The 23,115-nt window shown below is 43.0% G+C and overlaps 1 protein-coding gene across 2 annotated transcripts in view; it reads left to right on the top strand.

Annotated features, from left to right (window-relative positions):
• Positions 1–23,115, top strand: part of LOC146785916 (anosmin-1-like) — a 245,790-nt gene that overhangs the window by 113,301 nt on the left and 109,374 nt on the right. For both annotated transcript variants that reach the window (XM_085635313.1, XM_085635314.1), the window contains exon 3: positions 2,757–2,819. In XM_085635313.1, the coding sequence (XP_085491439.1) occupies positions 2,757–2,819 (63 nt within the window). The remainder of the gene's footprint in view (positions 1–2,756; positions 2,820–23,115) is intronic.

Raw genomic sequence — 23,115 nt, 5'->3', positions numbered from 1 at the left:
GTTTTCTCCGTACGACTCGTACCCGGGAATTCCACCGTACAACCCAGCAAGTACGATTCGTACAGAAATACCTTTTCCGTACGAATTGTAAAAAACACCATGCGGCTAAAAAATACATACAATTCCGATCCTGGACAGCGCGTTCCTGACGTCCGCACGGAGTTAGGAAGCGTTTTCCAGACCAGCAAGTACGATTCGTACCCACAGCACTCCGCACGGCTATATTTTTACTGGGGCCAAAAAGTGCCGGAAAAGCTACGTACGCCGCGAAGCACGAGGAAAAGAGGGCCCGGTATGCGCTGTACCCCCACCCCGTATGTACGCGCCGTACCCCCAGCCCCCCGTATGTACGCTCCGTACCCCCAGCCCCCTGTATGTACGTGCCGTACCCCCACCCCCGTATGTACGCGCAGTACCCCCAGCCCCCTGTATGTACGCGCCGTACCCCCAGCGCTATGTATGCATGTGCCGTACCCCCACCCCCGTATGTACGCGCCGTACCCCCAGCCCCGTATGTACGCGCCGTACCCCCAGCCCCCTGTATGTAGGCGCCATACCCCCAGGGCTATGTATGTATGCGCCGTACCCCCAGCGCTATGTATGTACGCGCCGTACCCCCACCCCCGTATGTACGCTCTGTACCCCCAGCCCCCTGTATGTACGCGCCGTACCCCCAGCCCTGTATGTACGTGACGTACCTCCAGCCCCCTGTATGTACGCGCCGTACCCCCAGCACTATGTATGTACACGCCGTACCACCAGCGCTATGTATGTACGCGCCGTACCCCCAGCGCTATGTATGTACGCGCCATACCCCCACCCCTGTATGTATGCGCCGTACCCCCAGCCCCCTGTATGTACGCGCTGTACCCCCAGCCCCCTGTATGTACACGCCGTACCCCCAGCCCTGTATGCACGCGCCGTACCCCCAGCCCCCTGTATGTACGCGCCGTACCCCCAGCACTATGTATGTATGCGCCGTACCACCAGCGCTATGTATGTACGCGCCGTACCCCCAGTGCTATGTATGTATGCGCCGTACCCCCACCCCCGTATGTACGCGCCATACCCCCAGCCCCCTGTATGTACGCGCCGTACCCCCAGCCTCCTGTATGTACGCGCCGTATCCCCAGCCCCCTGTATGTATGCGCCGTACCCCCACCCCCGTATGTACGCGCCGTACCCCCAGCGCATAGCACTGGGGGTACGGCGCGTACATACGGGGGTGGGGGTGAGGGTACGGCGCGTACATACATAGCGCTGGGGGTACGGCACGTACATACGGGGGTGGGGGTACAGCGCGTACATACGGGGCTATGTATGCATGTGCCATACCCCCACCCCCGTATGTACGTGCCGTACCCCCAGCCCCCTGTATGTACGCCCCGTACCCCCAGCCCCGTATGTACGCGCTGTACCCCCAGCCCCCTATATGTACGAGCCGTACCCCCAGCGCTATGTATGTACGCGCCGTACCCTCAGCCCCCATATGTACGCGCCGTACCCCCACCCCCGTATGTACGCGCCGGGGGTACGGCGTGTACATACGGGGTGGGGGTACGGCGCGTACATACATAGCGCTGGGGGTCGGCGCGTACATACGGGGGTGGGGGTACGGCGCGTACATACGGGGCTGGGGGTACGGCACGTACATACAGGGGGCTGGGGGTACGGCGCGTACATACGGGGGTGGGGGTACGGCGCGTACATACAGGGGGCTGGGGGTACGGCGCGTACATACGGGGATGGGGGTACGGCGCGTACATACATAGTGCTGGGGGTATGGCGCGTACATACGGGGGTGGGGGTACGGCGTGTACATACGGGGGGCTGGGGTACGGTCCTGGGGTACGGGGCGTACAGGTGCGGGGCTGGGAGACGGGCCTGGGGTGCGGTGCGTACAAGTGCTACGGTGTTGGGGTACGGTGCGGAGGGGGGGTACGGTGCTGCCATACGGGGGTACGGTGCTGACATATGTGGGGGTAAGGGGGGCTGTACGACTCGTATCCGGGCACAAGTTTACCCGTGTACATGTGTGCTACAGCGTTCGCTCCGTACGGAGCCTTTTACATGCGGTTGTGTATTCGGACAGGTGGAACGGATCGTACTTGCGCGCTCGGACTTCTGTTTTACGATTTGCACGTAAAAATGTCCGGCTCCCTATCGGACACTTTTCCCGACGCTATTCGGACGTAAAATTTTACGGCTCCCTCTCGGTCCATTTTCCCGATGCAATTCGTATGTATTTTTCACGTACGAATCGTACTTCGCTGTTTGTACGGTACTTGTACGATTCGTAGGTGAAAATATACGGATACGAGTCGTACGCCAATTTTTTTACCCGGATCGGAATCGGCACCTAAATGTTCTCTAAGTCTCCCACATGCATCTCTAAAAACAGTCTGATGTATCAACTGAAGTATATTTCTGCACCAGCAGCAGTGTCCTTTGATTCCACAGTGTTCTACTATAGCTTTACCACAATGGTCTAATGAAGAATCCCGCCTGGGGATCTTGCTGAAAGAGATTTAGAAACATAGTATATTCTAAACTTGCCAGTCTTCCAGATCGACAATCGACCAAAAATGTATTGGCTTTTGCAAGAGAAATTTAAAGGGAAAGGATGGGGGCCGGTGTTGTGCCAATTTCAATAAAAGTATCCAATGTTATTATATTTAACATAATTTTTATTAAAAAAACGATGCTGACCAGTGTCTTCTTTGTTTTTGTTTGTGGATCCTGATTTGTTTCTGCAGTGTCTGCAGCCGTGCAAAGAATTCTGGGATCCACACAGGAAGCCATGTCTCGGAAAATGTGAGGTACGGACTGTTCTTTTCCGTGAAGCATGAGGCGTTTGTAAATGTTTCAAGCAGCTGTCATATGTTTTTAGGTCGAGCCTGGGCAACGCATGCGCTATTTTGCGGGGCATGCTGTATTCAGGTAGGGACTTGAAGCTCCGCCCATATTTTTCATTGGCTTGTGGCATTGTTCAATGTAAACTGTGGCTGTTCACTGGTAAACAGGCTTAGTAGTCCCTCCTTAGTACCACCTTGTCTCATGTTGTAACTCCCAGAAAGGAAAATCAAGATAAGGCTTAATGAACACAAAAGTAACATTCGCAACAAGAACACAAAGTCTACTGTAGCCTGTCGCTTCACTGAACATAGACATATCATCAGTCAGTTAAAATATCTTGTTTTGGAAACTATTGACAACATTTACAAAATTGAAGGAAGAGATAACACCAACTTCTTACTTCAAAGAGAGAACGTATGGATTCGTAAATTGGAAGCCCTCAAACCACATGGAATGAACGACAAAATGGAGTTTCAATGCTATTTATGAACATTGAGTCTGAATCTGTTTATATACTCCACCTTCAACTCATGACTTACTTTCTCATGGACAAGCAGTGACAACCACATTTTTTATTAACATTTTATTTTCGTATGGTTCTTGCAATGTTTATTGTTTATGTTAATTCCAATTTGCATTGGGAGTGACCTGCTAAGACTAATCTTTATTCAATTTCTAGTGTATATTTACCAGATCATCCTTTATTTCTGTCCAGTACTGGTTGTGACCCATACAGATCTGCTTCAATTCACTTTCAAATTAAGTTTCCCCCTCGCAACATCCTTTTTGAAGATCCAGTTCACGTTTCTTAATCTTACGCATCCTTTTTGAGTTTACGTATTTTAATCTTCCCACACACTTTAATGCTTTCACATTTACCAAACCACTTTCAACATGTCCGACATGACCGATGTTTAACCCTGTCCTATTTTGGTGTCTACTAACACACACGCGAGTCTCTAAAACCACCAGCAAGCTCTCTGCATTTGTTTACCTTCAACATGATGGTGATAGCTTGATTTCACCATTGATTAACTTGGGCCATTCAAGTCATTAGGTAAGTACCATATAACTACTTGTGAGAGTACCGTCTCTCGTACCCAGTACCCGCCCGGTTGCATGACAATCTTACTGAGACCTCCGTATAACAAGCCGCTATTGTCACTTAACCTAGATTTCGCCTTTCGGTCACATAATAACTCGACAATGGTTTGAAATACTTTTAAGCATGTTTCCACTAATGTTCACGTTACCATTAAACCACCCTATTCTTGTTCGGTTGCAGCGTTGCCCGATAACTTCACTTAAACAACTTTAGGCATGCTTTCATTGACACTTAATGCAAACTGCTGTATCGCTTTAGCCATGTTTTAACTCAGTCACGTTATTACTTCTTCTAACACGGTAGCACGAACATTTCTTCACTCCAACACGGTCACCTCGTTTTGAAATCATCCAATTGCTAACCTTGGATTCATAAGACAACAGTCAAGAGATTAAGCCGTATTGTAACTCAATTATGGTTCTACTTTTTCAGACACGTTTGCACTAATTTCTCTTCATTTCAACAAGGTTACTTCGTCGTTTTTTTAAATCACTGCACTGCTAACCTAGGATTTACTATACTTTAAGGCACACAGCCTCACAGTTTATACCCCATAGTAAACGGTCACAGTGAACGTAACACGATTAAACCGCGCACCGCAAGACAACCAGTGCATCTATTTTGAATTCCATTATAGTTTCACTGTTGTATTAAAGCATAATTTGTTTAATTATATAGTGATCCCTGATGAAGGGCACCCAGCCCGAAATGCATTGGATTCTGGATAATTGAAAGGATCACCATGATGGCCCTTGAAAATCATATCTCAATGGATTGAATGAAGTTCATTACATAAAATTGATTGGATTATAAATCTCGACTACTGTGTTCTTCAATGCACTACATAAAACTTAAACCCTTCTTTTATAGAGGGTAAAAGATTGTGCCTAGGGGGATTCAATCCAATGTTCAGGGCTGAACTACTGATCTTGTAACTCCCTTGGTGACGCCCCTGTTACGTGTGTTGTTACTCTGTAGGCTTTAATTACAGCCTTCGAGCACCATTTTCTCAAAGAGCTTTGTCCTACCTGCTGTTGCAGGCAGGACACGCTCTTACCTAACTCTTTTTAAAAAAAAAATTATAGCACAAACAAATTTGCAATGCAGTAGGTCTCACATTTGCAAGAGTTTAAGCTATTGGCACTGAAATTACAAAGCCTTTTATTTAGCTGTTTTAAAAAAGAACACATAAAAGGCATTGTCATTTACAATGCAATAGCCCAAACTCTCGTAAATGCGAGACCTATTGCATTGCAAATGCTTGTTTTAATGGCAGCTTTACTGTTAACTGTTAACGACTTTATTAAATTGAAAGAAAAATCAGCTAAAAATTGCATCTTTAACTGCAAGAAATCAAATGAATTACTCTCCCACTGTATGTGTTGGTCAGGAATTAGATGTTTTAAATCCACCTAAGTGAACACACTGTCTGGTACAAATGGCTCGGATTAGGATCAGGGCTGGGCTCTAAAATCAAAAATGTTTAGGGTAGCCTGCGCCTTTCTCCTTTCTCTTCCTCTCCCTTTCCATCCATCTATTCTCTATCTCTCTCTGCTCTCTCCCTTGTATCTCTCTCATCCGCTCTTTTTTCCACTTCCTTTTCCTTAATTCTTTCTTTCTTTCTCTGCTTATGCCAGCACTATGTGTGCTGGCAGAGGCCTCCTCCAACTTGGGGAATGCATGTTGAGTTTACTGGCTAGCCCGGCCCCTGCTGATGATACCCATGCAGTTGTATATACGCTCTGAATTTTCTCTCCGTGGCCCACAGAGGTTGTTTCAAGCACACCCAGGCCCAGCTTGTTCCAAGTGCTGCTTTCTCTTGTGCAATGCATCTAGCTGCGTTCCTAGGCCGCCACGTGACTCTTGCCACCAGTTCAGTGTAGTCATCTTTCTTCTCTTAGAAGGAGCTTGCCACTCTTCTGAGTCCGAAGTCTGCTGTCACTCGTCGCCTGTGTTATAATGATAACATCCACACAGTTGTAGATAAACCTTCAATCCAGTTTACTAGTAAGAGGTGACTCAGCAGGTTACACCCTCCAGGATCAGGATGAATCTAGGCCAGCCCCATCTAGAAGGAGCTCCCACAGGTGACAGGTGTGGATCACACGCCACACATTCAATAGGTATCACACAATACTCAGCACTCTGACATCACTCATACAGACGTAGACAAAGGAAAAGAGAGACAAGACATAACAGGGCTTTCTTCCTGTAACATATCAGGTCACGTGCCTACCGGCCTCCTCCCTCGGATGGAGCTGTAATACTAGAGCGCTAACAGTCAGTACTTGCAGTGTCCGGTTATGACTACAAAGCTATCTAGTAGTAACACAAAGACAAGCTTTGTTAGGAGATGTCGTCTACTCTCCCCTTGTTGCAAGACATTCACTAACATTTCTTTATCTGCATTCTCTCAAAGAACACCATACATGCCAACAGACCCGATTCAGGTGGCAAACTCACCATTTTGTAGGCCAAAAATGGCTTTGTTTTAGCAGTCTCCCGCCTAAAATTGCCTTTGCTTCAGTGTACTTCAATGGGGAAAATAAAGCCCCCAGATATTTTTTGTAAAACCTCCCTCTTTGATGTTTCATAATGTTGGAATGTATGGAACCCTTAGATGAACTTAGCCATGAGATTGCATCAAAGTGGAATTTAACTGAAAAACGATTCAAGGTCAACCCAAGATCAACGTTATCTCATCATTTATCATTCCGGATCCAATAACGTAATCAAACAACAGATGATCACGGATAATTGCATCAGTTCTCAGGTATAATAATTACCAACGGCCCTATTGACAGAGAGCAGCTAGCATCTAGTACAATATTTTGTGCATGCAGATTTTCCACTATGTGGAGAAAAAGCTCATTGCAAATTGTCGCAAAAATGTGCATTTGTTCATTACTTTTAATTCAAAGTAACATATTTTTATAGCTGTCATGAAATACCATTTCATCCTTTTTTTAGTTTGAAAAGAAACACTTTTTAATGAAACAAAATGTATACAATCTGTTGAATGCAAAACATGCCATTAATAATATTATAAGAACTGGTTATTCAATAAAGGTCAATATAATCATAACTGTTGCATATATAAAAGAGGATACAACAAAAAGGGGGAGGTTTAACATGTCAGTAATATGAGCATAACAACAAAAGAGGAGGAGAGCAGAAATACCATAAAAATATCAATCGTTTAAAAGGATAAACATTGTAGTATATGGTAAAGGAGAAGAAGAGTAACAAGAAATTCATGGTGGTTTGGGGATCTCTTCCAACCGTGGATGGTGGTGATTACAATTTCGAGCGGAAGTATCCAAGAAAATAGTTATAGGGGACCACATATGTTCTCTTTTTGGAAGAAGAGATATGGGGGAAACGTATACACGATCAAGTCAGTGGTTGAAACAAACAATGTACCACCAAGCTTGAATATAAAGTTGAGTGGATTGTTTCCAATTTTTTGTTATATGTTGGTAAGCAACTGCAATCAGTAGGTTTATAATAGCAGTGTTACATGTAAGAGATTGCCAATGATCAGAAAATGTCCCTAGAAAATAGTTTATAGGAGAGAATGGAAAATGACTGTGAAAAAAAATTGATTAATTTGAGACCACACTATCAACCAAAATTGATAATTGTATGGACATGAAAAAAACATATGAAATAAATTAGCATGTAAAGCATTACACGTCCAACAATTTGGGGCGATAGTAGGATTACATTTATGTAGAGTAACTGGAGTCTGTTATATAAAAAAAAGTGTTTGAGTTGTACTGGCTGATCTTGAGGTCTTACGGAGCTTTAACCACAGTTTATTCCAGAACGAAGTGGACCACGAGGTGTGAAAGTCTTGTTCCCATTTGCAGTTCAATGTTTGTCTTATTCCTGTGATCCGGAAGTTTAATAAGGAATTTATAAATAGAAGAGGCACTTGGTTAAGCACTTAAAATTGGGAGGATATTGCGTTGAGGTAATAAGGTTGGAGAAATTGAGGATAGTCAGGACAAGAAGGTGGATATGATTCGGATTAAAATATTGAATTTGTTAGAATATGATTTTGGTAAATTGCATCGTGATTGTGCATTTGGAAATGTGATAAAATTCTCATTTGAGTCAAATTGATGTACCCAAAGTACACCTTTACACCCACCACGACTTCCAAAATATAGGTTTATTGTTCATTTTTATAAGGTGATTGAGCCAAAATTGAGGATTGAAGACATCAGTCAGTGTCCGAAAGGTTTGAAAGGAGGATGGATTGAAAAAGTTTGTAAGTAGTTTTGTGTATAGGAGAGGATAAATAGTGTGTTTTATGAGTAAAAGAAAGAAATTCTTGAAACAAAAAAGGAGAAAGAAAAGAAAGCTCAATATCTTTTCACAATATAAAGAAATCTGAAGTTGAATGCTCTAGACATTTAGAGATTTGTTTGAGAAGGAAAGCATTATGATATGCTTGAAAATCAGGAAAGTTTACCCCACTGTGTGATTTGTCGCGTTTAAGCATGAGCAGAGACAAACAAGATTTTTTATGATTCTATAAAAAAGAAGATAATATAGAATAAATCTTTTTGACAAAAATATGAGGGGATAGTAAAAGGAATAGCACCAATGGTGTAAAAGACTAGAGGGGCGAGCATAATTTTAATGGTATCCAATCTACCCCACCAAGATAAATATAGAGGGTGCCATTTAGAAATAAAATGAGATAACGTAGAAAGACCTTGATTCATATTTACAGTTAGAGTATGTTTTACAGAAGGAGCAAACCAAAGCCCCAAGTATTTAATTTTTGGTGAATTCCATGAAAAATTCATAGAAGAAAAATCTTGTTTTAAACAAAGAATATTCAAAGGGCGGATTTCACATTTGTTATATTTCAATTTAAAGCCACAAAGCAAAGAAAAAGTATCAACTTCCACAATAAAGGCTGGGAGAGAAGACTCTGGTTTAGACAAATATAATAGAATATCATGCGCTTAGATACTCACTTAATGTGAGTATTATCATGTTGAAAGCCATATATGCTTGAATTTTGTTTAAGTTTAGCTAGAAAAGGTTCCAATGCAAGAATAAAAAGAAGAGGGTAAAGAGGACATCCTTGCTGAACCCCCTTTTTTAAGGGAAAGGAGGTGGAAATGGAACCATTAGCAAACATAGAAGCTTTTGGAGCAGTATATCATAAAGATATATAAGAGATCAATTTAGAACCAAAACCAAACCAAGAAAGTGTATGAAAAACAAATACCATTTCATCCTTACCCGTAATTCATGAAGTAAAAAACTTACCATACTGCTGAATTTTCCACAGTCACGCATGAAATGTCCAATTTTCATGTTAAAGATGTAGATTTTCCTGCCAGAAAAATGCATTTTTGAGCTCCTATGTTCGATTCAGATACACATGAAACTTTGTAAAGTCAAAGGCAAGGACTATTTGAAGTTACCTACTTTGAAAATAGATCTCTTATACTAAAAGCATCCACGATGGAAGTGGGAGAGGCCTATGGAAAGACCAGTTCTCCCACAAGCATCAAATTTAAAGTGCTGTGTGAGTAGACCAGATAGGACTTTGACTCTTGACACATTCAGGAGTATATGAATCCATTCTTCTTTGTATGATAATACACATGTCATATAAATACGTATGTAAATATAATTATAGGTTAGGCACTTGTGCCTTTGGATATAATATATATATATATATATATATATATATATATATATATATATATATATATATATATATATATATATATATATATATATATATATAGAGAGAGAGAGAGAGAGAGAAAGAGAGAGAGAGAGAGAGAGAGAGAGACAGTAAGAAATAAGTCTATATATTTACATTTTTATGCCAAACATACATGTCTGGCTATGTAAATATTATTACATATTATTACATATATATATATTTCCAAGAACTGCAGGACTTGTCCGATCCACCTCCTACGATACTGGTGCCTGCAGCGGCGGCAGCCGCCGCTATATTTATGTCGAAAAGTATTTTCAGGCAATCCCAAAAGGAAGACAGCGGCACACCAGAGGACAGCAAAAGTATATTTTATTGTGCCCACAAACTACGCGTTTCGGTGTCGAAGTTAATTACATCGAAGTTAACAGAGTTCCCAGAGGCCTAAGGATATCCATTATCCCCACCTACGAAAATCCTAATCCTGAGCTATTTAAGGAATGGTCCCTATTCATGGGCAAAACCTGCAGGGGCATGCTTGAAATGCTTGTTAAATATGCCAAAATTGATCTTGACACCGTACGCAAAGAGCTATCGGAATTAAGACAAGATCTAGAAAAATCCCAAAACGCAGTAATTGAATTTTGGAAACAGCTGGATGGCAAACTAAAAACGTATGAAGATGAAGCAAGCAAGGCCAAGAAACAACACAAATTTTTTCGCGACAAAAAAGATTATGCTGAATGACGAATTCTCACGTATGCAAAACGTTTTGACTGGGCCCAGAGAGATCTGCAGGTTGTATAGAAACAAAGACAACAGGAGATCCTATCAACTGGCTCTAGCTCGGATTTGAGGTCTGATAACGAAGAACTCAACGTTCCCTTACCTGCCTGCACGAGTTCCAAATATTAAAACAAAAGAAAGAACAAAACGAAAAGACTCCATTGAAGGGCAGGGGAAGAGGAAAAGGTCCCAAAAGTGGAAGAGGCAAAGGAACAAAAAAAGACTCAGATTAAAGACGAGAAGAGGGGGAAGAACAGTATCTAACTATCCTCCAGAAATTACGCACAGTACCACTAATAACTCGGTTATCAATCTGTCATCTAGGATACTCACAAAAGAAGAAGAGTCACTTCTGCAATTGGGTCTATCCTTTTGCCCTACCAATGATATGAACTATGTTAATACCTGTGTTGATCTCTTTCTATATATTCGGAAACTCAAGCTTATGAAAATATACAAAATGGCAGTGGGGCAGAAGAAACCTAGGATTGGCTGATCAATACCGGAAGATTCTTCTGATTTTGGTGTGGAAGATGTAGACTTTATTTTGGATTTGCATCAATTGGAAGAAAATATCACCGAAATACCTAAACGGGAAAAAGGCAAAATGCTCATACAACTTGGTTTTCTGCCGGACGCAGCATGCCATAGTGGATTTAAACCCAAATCAGTGTTTAATCCCAATGTAATGCATGACAATATTGAAGCTTTCAACATGATCATGATCCAAGAGATAAGCAAACTAAGGGAACAATGTCCCAAATATCAACAGGATAACTTGACAAAGTCACAGAGAAATGCCCCGGAGGCCCTGATCAACAATCCGAGTATAATTGTGAAGCCATCAGACAAGGGCGGAAATGTAATTGTGATAGATTTAGAACCGTACAACCATGAAGCCCTTAGACAATTGGGAGACACCAACTGTTACGAAGAAATCAGTTGGGACACTTATAGGTCTTCGATCAGTATCTATCATGATCTACTGAAAGGGTGGTGGGATGTTGGTTTGTTGAATAGAGATGAATATTATTTTTTGAAGACAGATAATCCACAGGTACCGTGTTTTTATTTATTACCCTCAATCCACAAACACCCCACCCGACCACTGGGAAGGTGCCATAGTGTCCTCAAATGGAGGGCTTTTGGAAAATACCTCAATCTTCCTAGATCTGTTCTTATCACCCTTTGTCACCAACTTAAGATCATATTGCAGGGATAGTACTGATTTCCCGCGTCGTATTCACGATGTCAGTTGGCAAGAGAGCTACCTTATGATAGTATTGGATGTATGCTCTCTGTACACCTGCGTCGACCAGAAGCAGGGTGTGGAAGCATGCATGTATTTCTTCAGAGGGAGACATATATTGCTCTGGAAACATACTGTCATGTTGGAAAGAATGATGTTATATTGCCTAAATGAGAACATCTTCATTTTCGATAAAACACTCTATCGACAAAAGTCCGGAACCGCAATGGGCACCTGTTTTGCCCCCAGCCTGGCAAACCTATTTCTGGGCTGATGGGAGGAACAGATTGTGTGGGTTGAGGAGAACGAAAGATATACTGAACACATCCCTATCTGGATCAGGTATATTGATGACCTGTTCCTGATATGGGATGGTCCAAAGAGTCTGGCACACAAATTCATTAACAAATTGGGGAGTAATCAACTCAATTTGAGCTTTACACACAAAATCAGTTCATCATACTGTGAATTTCTTGATGTAGCCATCAATATTGAAAACAAACAGATGTTCTCAAGACTGTTCAGGAAAGAGACGATGGGCAATACCCCGCTGCACGCAAACAGCAACCATCCGATGCCATTACGCAACAGCATCCCCTACGGAGAGTTCCTTAGGGCCCGCAAAAATTGTAGCTCTGAGGAAGGCTATAGGAAGGAGCAACAGGTTATGGAAGAGAGATTTTCCCAGCGTGGCTATAACAGAAAAGTGATATCTGCAGCCATTACAAAAGTCTGCGGGGTAACATGAAATGCGGTGTTATTTTCCCCTAGGAAAGATGGAACTACAGAGAATAAGGTTCCTAGGATGATTACTACATATAACACCAGATCTAAGGTTATCAAGCAAATCATGAAATGTCACTGGGGTCTATTGGAAACAGATCCTGTAATTGGTACCAGCATTGGTAAAACACCCCAAATAACCTATAGAAAAACTAAATCTCTCAGGGACCATCTAGTACATAGCCATCAAAATAAACCTATTACCAACACGTGGCTGGGAACAACCAAAGGCTTTATTAAATGCAGCGCATGCAAATCTTGCAGGCACAGTAGTAGCAGGGACAACTACAGCACACACACAGGAAAAACCAAACAAATCACTAAATGTATAACGTGTACCAGTGACTACGTTGTATACGCATTGAAGTGCCCTTGTGGCCTCAGATATATCGGAAGCACCAAATTACAACTGAAGACCAGAATTTTACAACATATGAGGGCGGTAACCAATTTAGATCTGAGTTATCCTGTGGCCGGACATTTCCAAGAGAAACATCAAAGTAACAGTAAATTGATTGTATTCTTTGGGATTGCTAGAATTCCACAACATCCCAGGGGCGAAGATAGAGAGAAACTGTTACGCGTCACTGAATCCCGATACATAATCGAGCTTAACACCAAAATTCCATAAGGGCTCAATAGCGGAGAAGAGCTAGCAACTCATATAGGATATGGTTGATCCACAACTCTGCAGCATGACCTTTCTAACAGTATTGGTGTGTGATGTAGTCAGCAATGCTGTTTTATTCACTTTCACTTTTTAAAGAGGAGAGTTCAGTGGTCACAGCTGTATGACATTCCATACGGCTGTAACCACAGGCCAGTTGTATTTTATCGGATGGATTCAGCTATAATTTCATTCCATTGGGCCTACATGCCAGATGAATTTTGAAATATGATTATACCTTTTCAATTTTTTGTTATTAATTTCTTTATCCCCTTGGCTTTTCACTTAATTATTTTTGATAATCATCACATTCTTTGTTCACTGTACAACACATACGGAGAACTCTTAAGGATAAAAAGGAATAGCTTGTGGGAGGAAGACTTTCAAAAAGGTGCACAGGAGAGTATACTGAGATTTGAAGTGAGGGGGTACCAAAAGGAAGTTTTAAAAAATGCTATGAAAAGAGTACAGGATAAGAACAGAACAGATCTTTTGAAAGAGGAGCTTAGATCAAAAAGATCGATGTGAAAGATAACTTCCGACTGATCACAAATATTTGGAATGCAGCCAGTCAGGTGAGAAAAATAATACGGACGTACTGGCATATACGCAAGTCTGATGTAGTGATAGGACAGAATCTACCATCCTATCCCTCTTTGGCCTTCAGAAAGACACGCTCTATTAAGTCCAGCTAGTGGGGAGTCATCTACCTCCAGCTAAATTGCAGAAAGGTTTACAGCAAATACCGGGTTTTTACCCCTGTGGCAAATGCAAGGCCTGTGCCAATTGCATTTGTAGTAAGTAAGTAAGTAAAGTAAGTAAGTAACAGCTTACAGAGCGCACGAATGCCTATGCGTCTTGGCGCTATAGCAGGAAACGAGTTAGAGAAGGATGTGTGCCTTATTTCTGCAAGGAGAATAGCCAAGTCTTCAGCCTTTTTCTGAACAGAGGTCTGGAAGGTTGTAGTCTGATGTCGTCTGGTAGTTCATTCCATAGCTTAGATGCTCGATATGTCAGGCTTCTACCTCCCCATCTAGCCTTTCTTATCCTAGGTATCTGGACTAGACCTTTGTTAGCAGATCTGAGATTATGCAGTGGAATGTACTCACAGAATAATTTATGTAGATCCTCTGCTCCACCACCAAACAGTGCTTTATGTACCAGGCACAGTGTTTTAAATAAATTCGCTGTTGCACTGGTAGCCAATGAAGTGTTCTAATGCTGCTAGAAATGTGGTGGTACTTTGGAATGTTAAGCAGCATTCTAGCTGCAGCGTTTTGTAGATACTGTAGTTTAGACAATTGGTGCTTGTTTATGCTCAGGAAAAGGGCGTTACAATATTCAATCCGTGAAAGGATCAAAGCAACTACAACCAATTTTTTGAGGTCCGGGGGAATAAAAGGAACATTTTGTGTAGGATTTTTAGTTGGGAGAAGCATGATGATATTAACTGATTAATCTGGCCTTCGAAGCTTAGTTGGTCATCAAGCAAGTTTCCCAAATTCCTGACCTTTACTGCGGGTACTGGGCACCACTCTTGGTTCCAGAGCGGTGATCCAGTCCCAAACTCCATAACCTCCATTTTACCCGTGTTTATTTAAGGTAGTTCTGGTGCATCCATTCTATAATATGTTTCAGACAGACATGAAATCACCCTGCCACATTTTCCGCACTTGAAGAGATGGGGATGACAAGTTGAGTGTCATCGGCGTATGATACCAATAAGAAACCATGCCCCCTGGTCAGCTCAGCCAGGGGTGTAACATAAATGTTGAATAACGTTGGGGACAGTGCTACCCCTGGGGGACTCCACAAGGGAGTGAAAATCTCTCTGATTTAAAATTGGCCCAGCACACCCTCTGCTCCCTTCCCAAGAGGAACGAGGAGAAAAGGGTTAAAGCCTCCTCCTTGATTCCTATTGCCTTCAGCCTTTGAATTAATACCTGATGGTTCACTGTATCGAATGTAGCTGCTAGGTCAAGCAGGATTAGCATGGCTTTTACTCCGCCATCGAGTTGTCTACATATTTCTGCAGTGGCCATGATTAGGGCCGATTAGGTGGAGTGCTGTTGTCTAAAGCTATGTTGGGAATGGTCTAGGATGTTATTAAGCTCAAGATATCCCGTTAGGTCTTGATTCATAGATTTTTCTAAGATTTTAGCTGCTAAAGGTAGGCAGGATATGGGCCGATAATGTTCGACCACATAGGGGTCCAGGGATGGTTTCTTTAAAATCAGCCTAATACATGCTTTCTTCCAGGAGGTGGGCAAGATTCCTGCTCTGATGATGTTATGCAGAAGTGGAGCAAGTTGCTTACTGATCCTATCTGAAACCAAATGTATTATAACCGGAGGCAAGGGTCTGTCGGAGGCCCGGATTTTGGTGCTAGTAGCAGATCATTTACTTTGTCCGCTGATAGAAGGGTGAAGCTACCCAATTGACTAGCCGTTGTCGGCATGTTTAGGACAGCTGGCCCAGGTGACCTGGTATTAATAGAGTTAGGGAGCTTCCCTGCAAGTTTGTCATAAATCAATTGGACTTTAGTCTGGAAGAAGCTTGCTATCTTCTCGCAAAGAATTTGGTCCGCTACAAATTGTTTTTCTTGGTATAGTTTGGATAGAGCCATGATGGTCTTGAAAAACTCTCTCGAGGTGTTTTTGGCCCCCTCAGTTTTGATAGTAAATACTTCCTTTTTGATTTTTTACAGCTTCCTTGTATTCCCCTAGGGCGAGTTTGTAAGGAAGTATGCTCTGTTCACAATATGCTACCCTCCAGACCCTCTCTAAGTGTCAACACCTAACTGTTATGGCTTTAAGGTCTGGATTGTACCAGGGGGCAGAAACACTCTTTCTCCGTTCTTTATTTAGTCTTTCAGGGACCAACTAATCCATGGCTGATCTGATCCAGCCATCCATGTTATCAGCTGCCTCATTATGATCTGGCATTAGCAGGGGTAGACTTTTATCCAGCAACTCCGCTAGATCCTCTCTCCTGATTTTATGTCATGGCCTTGATTTAGCAGGAGACAGGTTCTTTTGCTGGGACCTGTCACTCTCCTGGTAAGAGAGTTTGAAAAAAATGGCATTGTGATCCGACCACGTTAAGGGTAGTATTTTCTTAACTGTAATTATGGTATCTTTACCATACAAGAGTATGGTAAAGATACCATACTCTTGTAATCAAGAGTATGGTATCTTTACCATACTCTTGATGGTAAAGATACCATCAAGAGTATGGTGGGCCTTGTGTGTAAAGTCCAAAACTAGTTGTGTACGACTGAACCCTTCTAAATTATATATTAATATGGATGTTCTTGTCCGCATCTAAATGAAAGTTAAAATCCCCCAATATTCTGAATGTTAGGGAGCACAAGCATGATTCCATGAATGTCTGTAGACCTTGGAAGAACAACGTTTTTGGCCCAAGCGGCTAGTATAGGAGTAGACCAGGAAAGGATGAGGTGTTAGAAAATGTAATATTAAATGTAATAATAAAGGCCATAGCTTCCGCTCCTGGCAACTGGCTTGTCTCAAAAGTGGCCTTAAAGATGGATTGATAGATGATTGCTATACCACCCCCCTTTTGCCCTGACCTTTCTACACTGGCCAGTGAGTATCCAGCTGGTATCGCAATAGCCCAGTCAGGATCAGAGGTGTCAGTAGCCCAGGTTTCCATGAGCATATCTGGTTTTGATGTCTGTAGCAAATATTCGAATTCATATTTGTGCTGGATGACCGATCTAGTATTTAACAGTATAGTATTTAAAAGCTCGCTTCAGATTCATGATTATTTTTGCTTTTTACAAGCTTATGTGGAAAATGCAGAGATGAGGTAGCCCTGCCTATTTCGTTCCCTGGGCCTGATGAGTTCTTATCCCTCCTCAGCAGACAGGGGGCTGAAACGGAAGCATGAGTGATTGTGCCCCGCAATGAGAAGCAATAGGAAGTACACTGATAGACAGGATTACCCTTATCCCCGGCCCACATAGCCGAATTGCAGCGCTTACCCTTGTTGTGAGCCCGTAGCTGTGTTGAAGAATATATTATGCGGGGAAAACAAGCAGGGGTCCTGGCGCATGTCGCATTCCGGGCACTGACGGGCGCAGACGGTCTAGCCTTTGGCACACTGGCGGCATGACTGTGCTTAACAACTAGCATGCCGACCTTGCTATGGGCAGGCCCGGTCTTACTTAAGGGCACTGCAGGTCGCGGGGAAGAAAACACCAAGCAGTCAGAGGACTGAAAAGTGAAGGTAAAGTGCCAAGTGCAGAATAAAATGTTTTTAAAATTAAAGAAATATGCTTTCCGCAGAAACACAGTGGCAGTGCAAATCAGTCACACATCTTAGTTAACCAACGTTTCCAACCTGCGTGTCAACATGCTGGTTTTATCCCTTTCGTGCTTAACAACTAGCACGCCAACCTTGCTATAGGTGGGCCTGCTCAACGCACCCCCTGGACCGTTGTAAATTGGGGGATTAAATCCCCTTGAGTCCTGAGGGTCCCTGGGGGCCAACTAGCCCACCAGCTACCACCAGTAAGCGCCACAGAGCTGCGTTGCAGAGAGGTGTGAAAAGGGGCGTGGACTCTGAACACCTCTCTGCAACGCAGCTCCCTGGCACATACTGGAGGTACCTAGTGGGTTAGTTCGCCCCCAGGGACCCTCAGGATTGAAGGGGACTTAATCCCCCAATTTACAATGTGCCAGGGGGTGCGTTTGCACACTTGTTATGTCAGGCCCCGCCCCCTCCCTGCACCACTGTGCAAACGCACCCCCAGGCGCGTTGTAAATTGGGAGATTAATTCCCCTTGAGTCCTGAGGGTCCTTGAGGGCCAACTAGCCCACCAGGTACCTCCAGTAAGCGCCACAGAGCTGCGTTGCAGAGAGGTGTAAAAAGGGGCATGGCCTCTGATCACCTCTCTGCAACGCAGCTCTCTGGCGCATACTGGAGGTACCTGATGGGCTAGTTGGCAGTGCAGGGAGGGGGCGGGGCCTAACCGTGATGCCGGCTTTTTTTAATTTTATTTTTTGTATTTTACGAGGGGGGCTGTGTGGCCCCCCTTCTTTTACATTAATTGTGGAATTGGGGACCCCATCCCCCAGAGCCTGCTCTTGTATTTTTTTTTTAAAAAACAGGAATGGGGCCACAAGGCCCCCCTCCCGAGGCCAATTTCGGCCCCGGGGACCCCATCCCCTGTGGCATGGCCATCTTTTTCTAACTTATTTTTGGGAGGGGGCAGCCTGGCCCTCCTCCCGAGGCCATTTCGGCCCTGGGGACCCTATCCCCCGGGGCATGGCCAATATTTATTTATTTTTATATATATTTTGGAGGGGGGCCACGTGGCCCCCCCCCCTTAGGTCAATTATGGCCCGGCCTTTTCTTTTTTATTTTATTTTTTAGGGGAGGGGGGTCGTTGGGGACCGTGGGAGCCCCAATTCCCACCGGCTCCCCGCCTCCTGCGCGAGCCGGCATTGCTTTTCCACGTCAGCAGCTGCCCGTATGGAAAGGCAATTGTGCTTTGCCTCATTGAAGCGAGAGCAGGTTTCCCTGCTCTAGCTTCAATGAAGCAAACCAGAGTTTGCAATGACAGGGTGGGAGCCACACGGCTTCCTCCCTGTCATTGCAAACAGCAGTGTCCCGGTGGTGGGCACCCCGGGACAATGCAGGAGCCGACCCTGGGGGGTGGCGGTCCCCAGGACCATCAAGGGCTCCGATCATTTCAAAGCCCCGGGTAGGTGGTGGTCCCCAGGGCCAAGCTACGAACCCCCATATCTCAACATTAAGTGCCCCGGGAAGGTGGCAGTCCCCAGGGCATGTTTGTGGGCTCGAGTCCCCCCCACAGGTCTGTTTTTTTAAGCCCCGGGGGGTGGCGGTCTCCAGGGCAGCGGGGAGCCGTGTGCTCCCGTGAATAATTAATCAAAGCCCCCGGGGGTGGCGGTCCCCGGGGCTAGGGGGGCCTTGGCGGCCCCCCGCACATTACAAAATAAGCCCCATGGGGTGGCGGTCCCGGGGCTGCGGGAGGGCCGAGTGCCCTCCCGTAAATAATGTTAAGCAAGCCCCAGGGGGTGGTTGTCCCCGGAGCTGCGGGGGCCCCCGCGGGCCCCCGCATATATTTGTTGCGAATGCCCCGGGACCTGGCCCACTCAGGGGCTCAATTAAATGAAGCGCGGGAGCCCGCGCTTCATTTTTTTTTTACATTTCGGCGGGATTCGCAACCCCAGCTCGAATTTTGCCAATTATTTTTATGGGACCCCCTGAGCAGCCCTAGGGGGTCAGGGTGTTTCTACCCTGCCCCCTTTTCTTTTTTTTCACCTTTGTTTGTTTTACAACGTAGTTATAATTCAAAAGGCTAGTGCGTATAAGTCCATGGTATTCAATATCAATAAAGTATCAGTCTACAATCCTCCATAATTAGTTTAATAGAGGTGGCACAACAGAATGAGTAACTGTATATTGACAGCCAAGATCATGGGCGTCCTTCAATATCGCAATTGACGTCCTCTTCGTATTCGGAGATAGGAGTTATACGCACTAGCCTTTTGAATTATAACTACATCGTTGACTTGATTACTGCTCGTCGCTAACTGAGGTTCTTTGATTCTGTTTTTGGCCAGTAATCAGGTCTGTGGACTGGTATTGGATGTTGTTTGATACGTACCGACTATTTGGATTGTCGGAATCAGTACCATGTTTGGATCTAATATTTTATGAACCTTTTTCCCTGACGAAGTTCCATAGGAACGAAACTCGTTGGCTGTGGTTGAATTTTAAAGATTGAAATAGAATAAAGGATAATTTTGGAAAAATTGGAAACGTTTTTTTTTACTTCACCCTCTGGTGCACCGTCCCTTTCTTTAAAGAGTTGTGTATCTGATCATCAGTGGAGCAAAAGTGCGGAAAGCTCCGGACGTTGTTTGCACAGACTAAGGACTATTATATTTACTTGGAAGTTGAGGTGCTGGACATTGGTCAGCCGCATTGTTCGAGTTTTAACAAAATCTGCCTTTTTCACTGATAAGTGAAGGTAACTTCCGGATCATTTTTTTTTTTTGCACAGCTTGAGGTGCTGAGATTCAGTTTTCTTTCTTTTACCTTTACTTCTACCACAGGAGTCACATCTGATTGCATGAATAGCTTAAATCTAGACCCCCAGGCATCTGTTGACACCACTGCAGTCAGTCCAGACTATGGTCACGTGACTCGTGGTGGCACACATAAATTTGAACCAATTCTACCTAAGGTCTCTCTACTGGATGCTCATGTAGCGTCCAGATTATTTCAAGGTCCTAGGCGCTACACACCATGTATTCTACTCCTCTAAATGAGCCGCAGAGCCCCCGTTATCGAAGAGGGCATGTACTTCTCAGTGCTGACCTCCTGTCTGGAACAACTTGCAGTTATTATTGCAATCAATGACTAAAAATCGAAAGTTTAGGACGCGCGTGAAACCTACTTTCATCACGAGTATCCTTGGTGTTCTTGATAAAGCTGAAAAGATAGATTCATTGCTGTAAGTGTTGCTGGTTTTCAGTGTCGTGGTTGGACGACACCAAAGTTCCTTTTAGATGGATGCTGACTCTATAGACAGATAAACAGACAGACAGACAGATAGATGATTGATAGATAGATAAGTAGACAGACAGACAGACAGACAGACAGACAGATAGATAGATAGATAGATAGATAGATAGATAGATAGATAGATAGATAGATAGATAGATAGATAGATAGATAGATAGATAGATAGATAGATAGATAGATAGATAGATAGATGGATAGAGAGACATATAGATAGATGGATAGAGTTCTTGATAAAGCTGAAAATATAGCTTCTATGCTGTAAGTGTTTCTGGTTTACAGTGTCGTGGTTAGACAACACCAAAGTTCCTTTTAGATGGGTGCTGACCCTATAGACAGATAAACAGATATATGGATAGATAGGTAGATAGGTGGACAGACAGACAGAAAGATACATAGATAGATAGGTAGACACACAGACAGATACATAGATAGATAGGTCGACAGACAGACAGATACATAGATAGATAGATAGGTAGACAGACAGGCAGACAGGCAGGCAGACAGGCAGACAGACAGACAGGCAGACAGGCAGACAGGTAGACAGGTAGACAAGTAGATAGGCAGACAGACGGTTTTCAGTGTCGTGTTTGGACGACACCAAAGTTTCTTTTAGATGGATGCTGACTCTATAGACAGATAAACAGATAGATAGACAGATATATAGATGATTAGATGGATGGATGGATAGATAGATAGATGATTGATAGATAAGTAGACAGACAGACAGATAGATAGATAGAGTTCTTGATAAAGCTGAAAATATAGCTTCTATGCTGTAAGTGTTTCCGGTTTTCAGTGTTGTGGTTGGACGACACCAAAGTTCCTTTTAGATGGATGCTGTCTCTATAGACAGATAAACAGATAGATAGACAGACAGATGGATAGATGATTAAATGAATAGAAAAATAGATAGATAGATAGATAGATAGATAGATAGATAGATAGATAGATAGATAGATAGATAGATAGATAGATAGATAGATAGATAGATAGATAGATAGATAGATAGATAGATAGATAGATAGATAGATAGATAGATAGATAGATAGATAGATAGATAGATAGATTAGACAGACAGGCAGGCAGGCAGGCAGAGATAGATAGGTAGACAGACAGGTAGATAGATAGATAGATAGATAGATAGATAGATAGATAGATAGATAGATAGATAGATAGATAGATAGATAGATAGATAGATAGATAGATAGATAGATAGATAGACAGACAGATAGATAGATGGGTGGATGAATAGATAGATAGATAGATAGATAGATAGATAGATAGATAGATAGATAGATAGATAGATAGATAGATAGATAGATAGATAGATAGATAGATAGATAGATAGATAGATAGATAGATAGATAGATAGATAGATAGATAGATAGATAGATAGATAGATAGATAGATAGATAGATAGATAGATAGATAGATTAGACAGACAGTTAGGCAGGCAGGCAGAGATAGATAGGTAGACAGACAGGTAGATAGATAGATAGATAGATAGATAGATAGATAGATAGATAGATAGATAGATAGATAGATAGATAGATAGATAGATAGATAGACAGACAGATAGATAGATGGGTGGATGATTAGATAGATAGATAGATAGATAGATAGATGGATAGATAGATAGATAGATAGATAGATAGATAGATAGATAGATAGATAGATAGATAGATAGATAGATAGATAGATAGATAGATAGATAGATAGATAGACGTCTCTGATTTTAATAATAAAACTTCCCCCACAGAAGGAGTGCAGTCAAATTAATGTCCATTGCACTTTCTTTTAGTCCTTCTTCTTTGTCTCCCTTACTCTTTTAACTGTGAACACTGATCTCTGTCGCTGTCAGTTTCCCACGTGGCCTGATCTGGCAGCACTTGGAGCTTGACATGATAATCACTGCTTCCCTTAAAGTGCTCTAACGGGTTCTTCTAACTTTGAACATTTTAATTGTTTTCGGATGTACAAAGTCTGCCATTGTGGGACTTGTCATGTTTCTTTCGTGTTACACTGACAGTGGAATGTGACAAGCTTCGAGAATAATTGCATGCTTCTTAACTATATAGAAAAAAGAAGCGAACATTTGAAAAGAGGAGGGTTGTGGGACCAAATGATGCACCCAGGACAGACCGCTTTTAAATAGATTTTTCTGAAGAAGGAGGAAAATTTAACAAAGCTAGGAAGGGGGTTCCACAGAGAAGGTCCAATTGAATAAAAGGTTCCACAAATGCGATCCTATAGAATAGACGGTACCACATAGGACGTCCGATTGAATAAAAGGTTCCACATAAGCAGGTGTGTGAATAAACGGTTCCACAGAGCAGGTCCAACGGGATAACCTGTTTCACAGAGCATGTCCTATGGTATAAAAGGCTCCA

This window comes from Triturus cristatus, chromosome 11 (assembly GCF_964204655.1).
Source record: "Triturus cristatus chromosome 11, aTriCri1.1, whole genome shotgun sequence".
NCBI lineage: Eukaryota > Metazoa > Chordata > Amphibia > Caudata > Salamandridae > Triturus > Triturus cristatus.
Note: the sequence above shows the minus strand (reverse complement) of the source record. Positions and strands in the feature narration are given on the sequence as shown.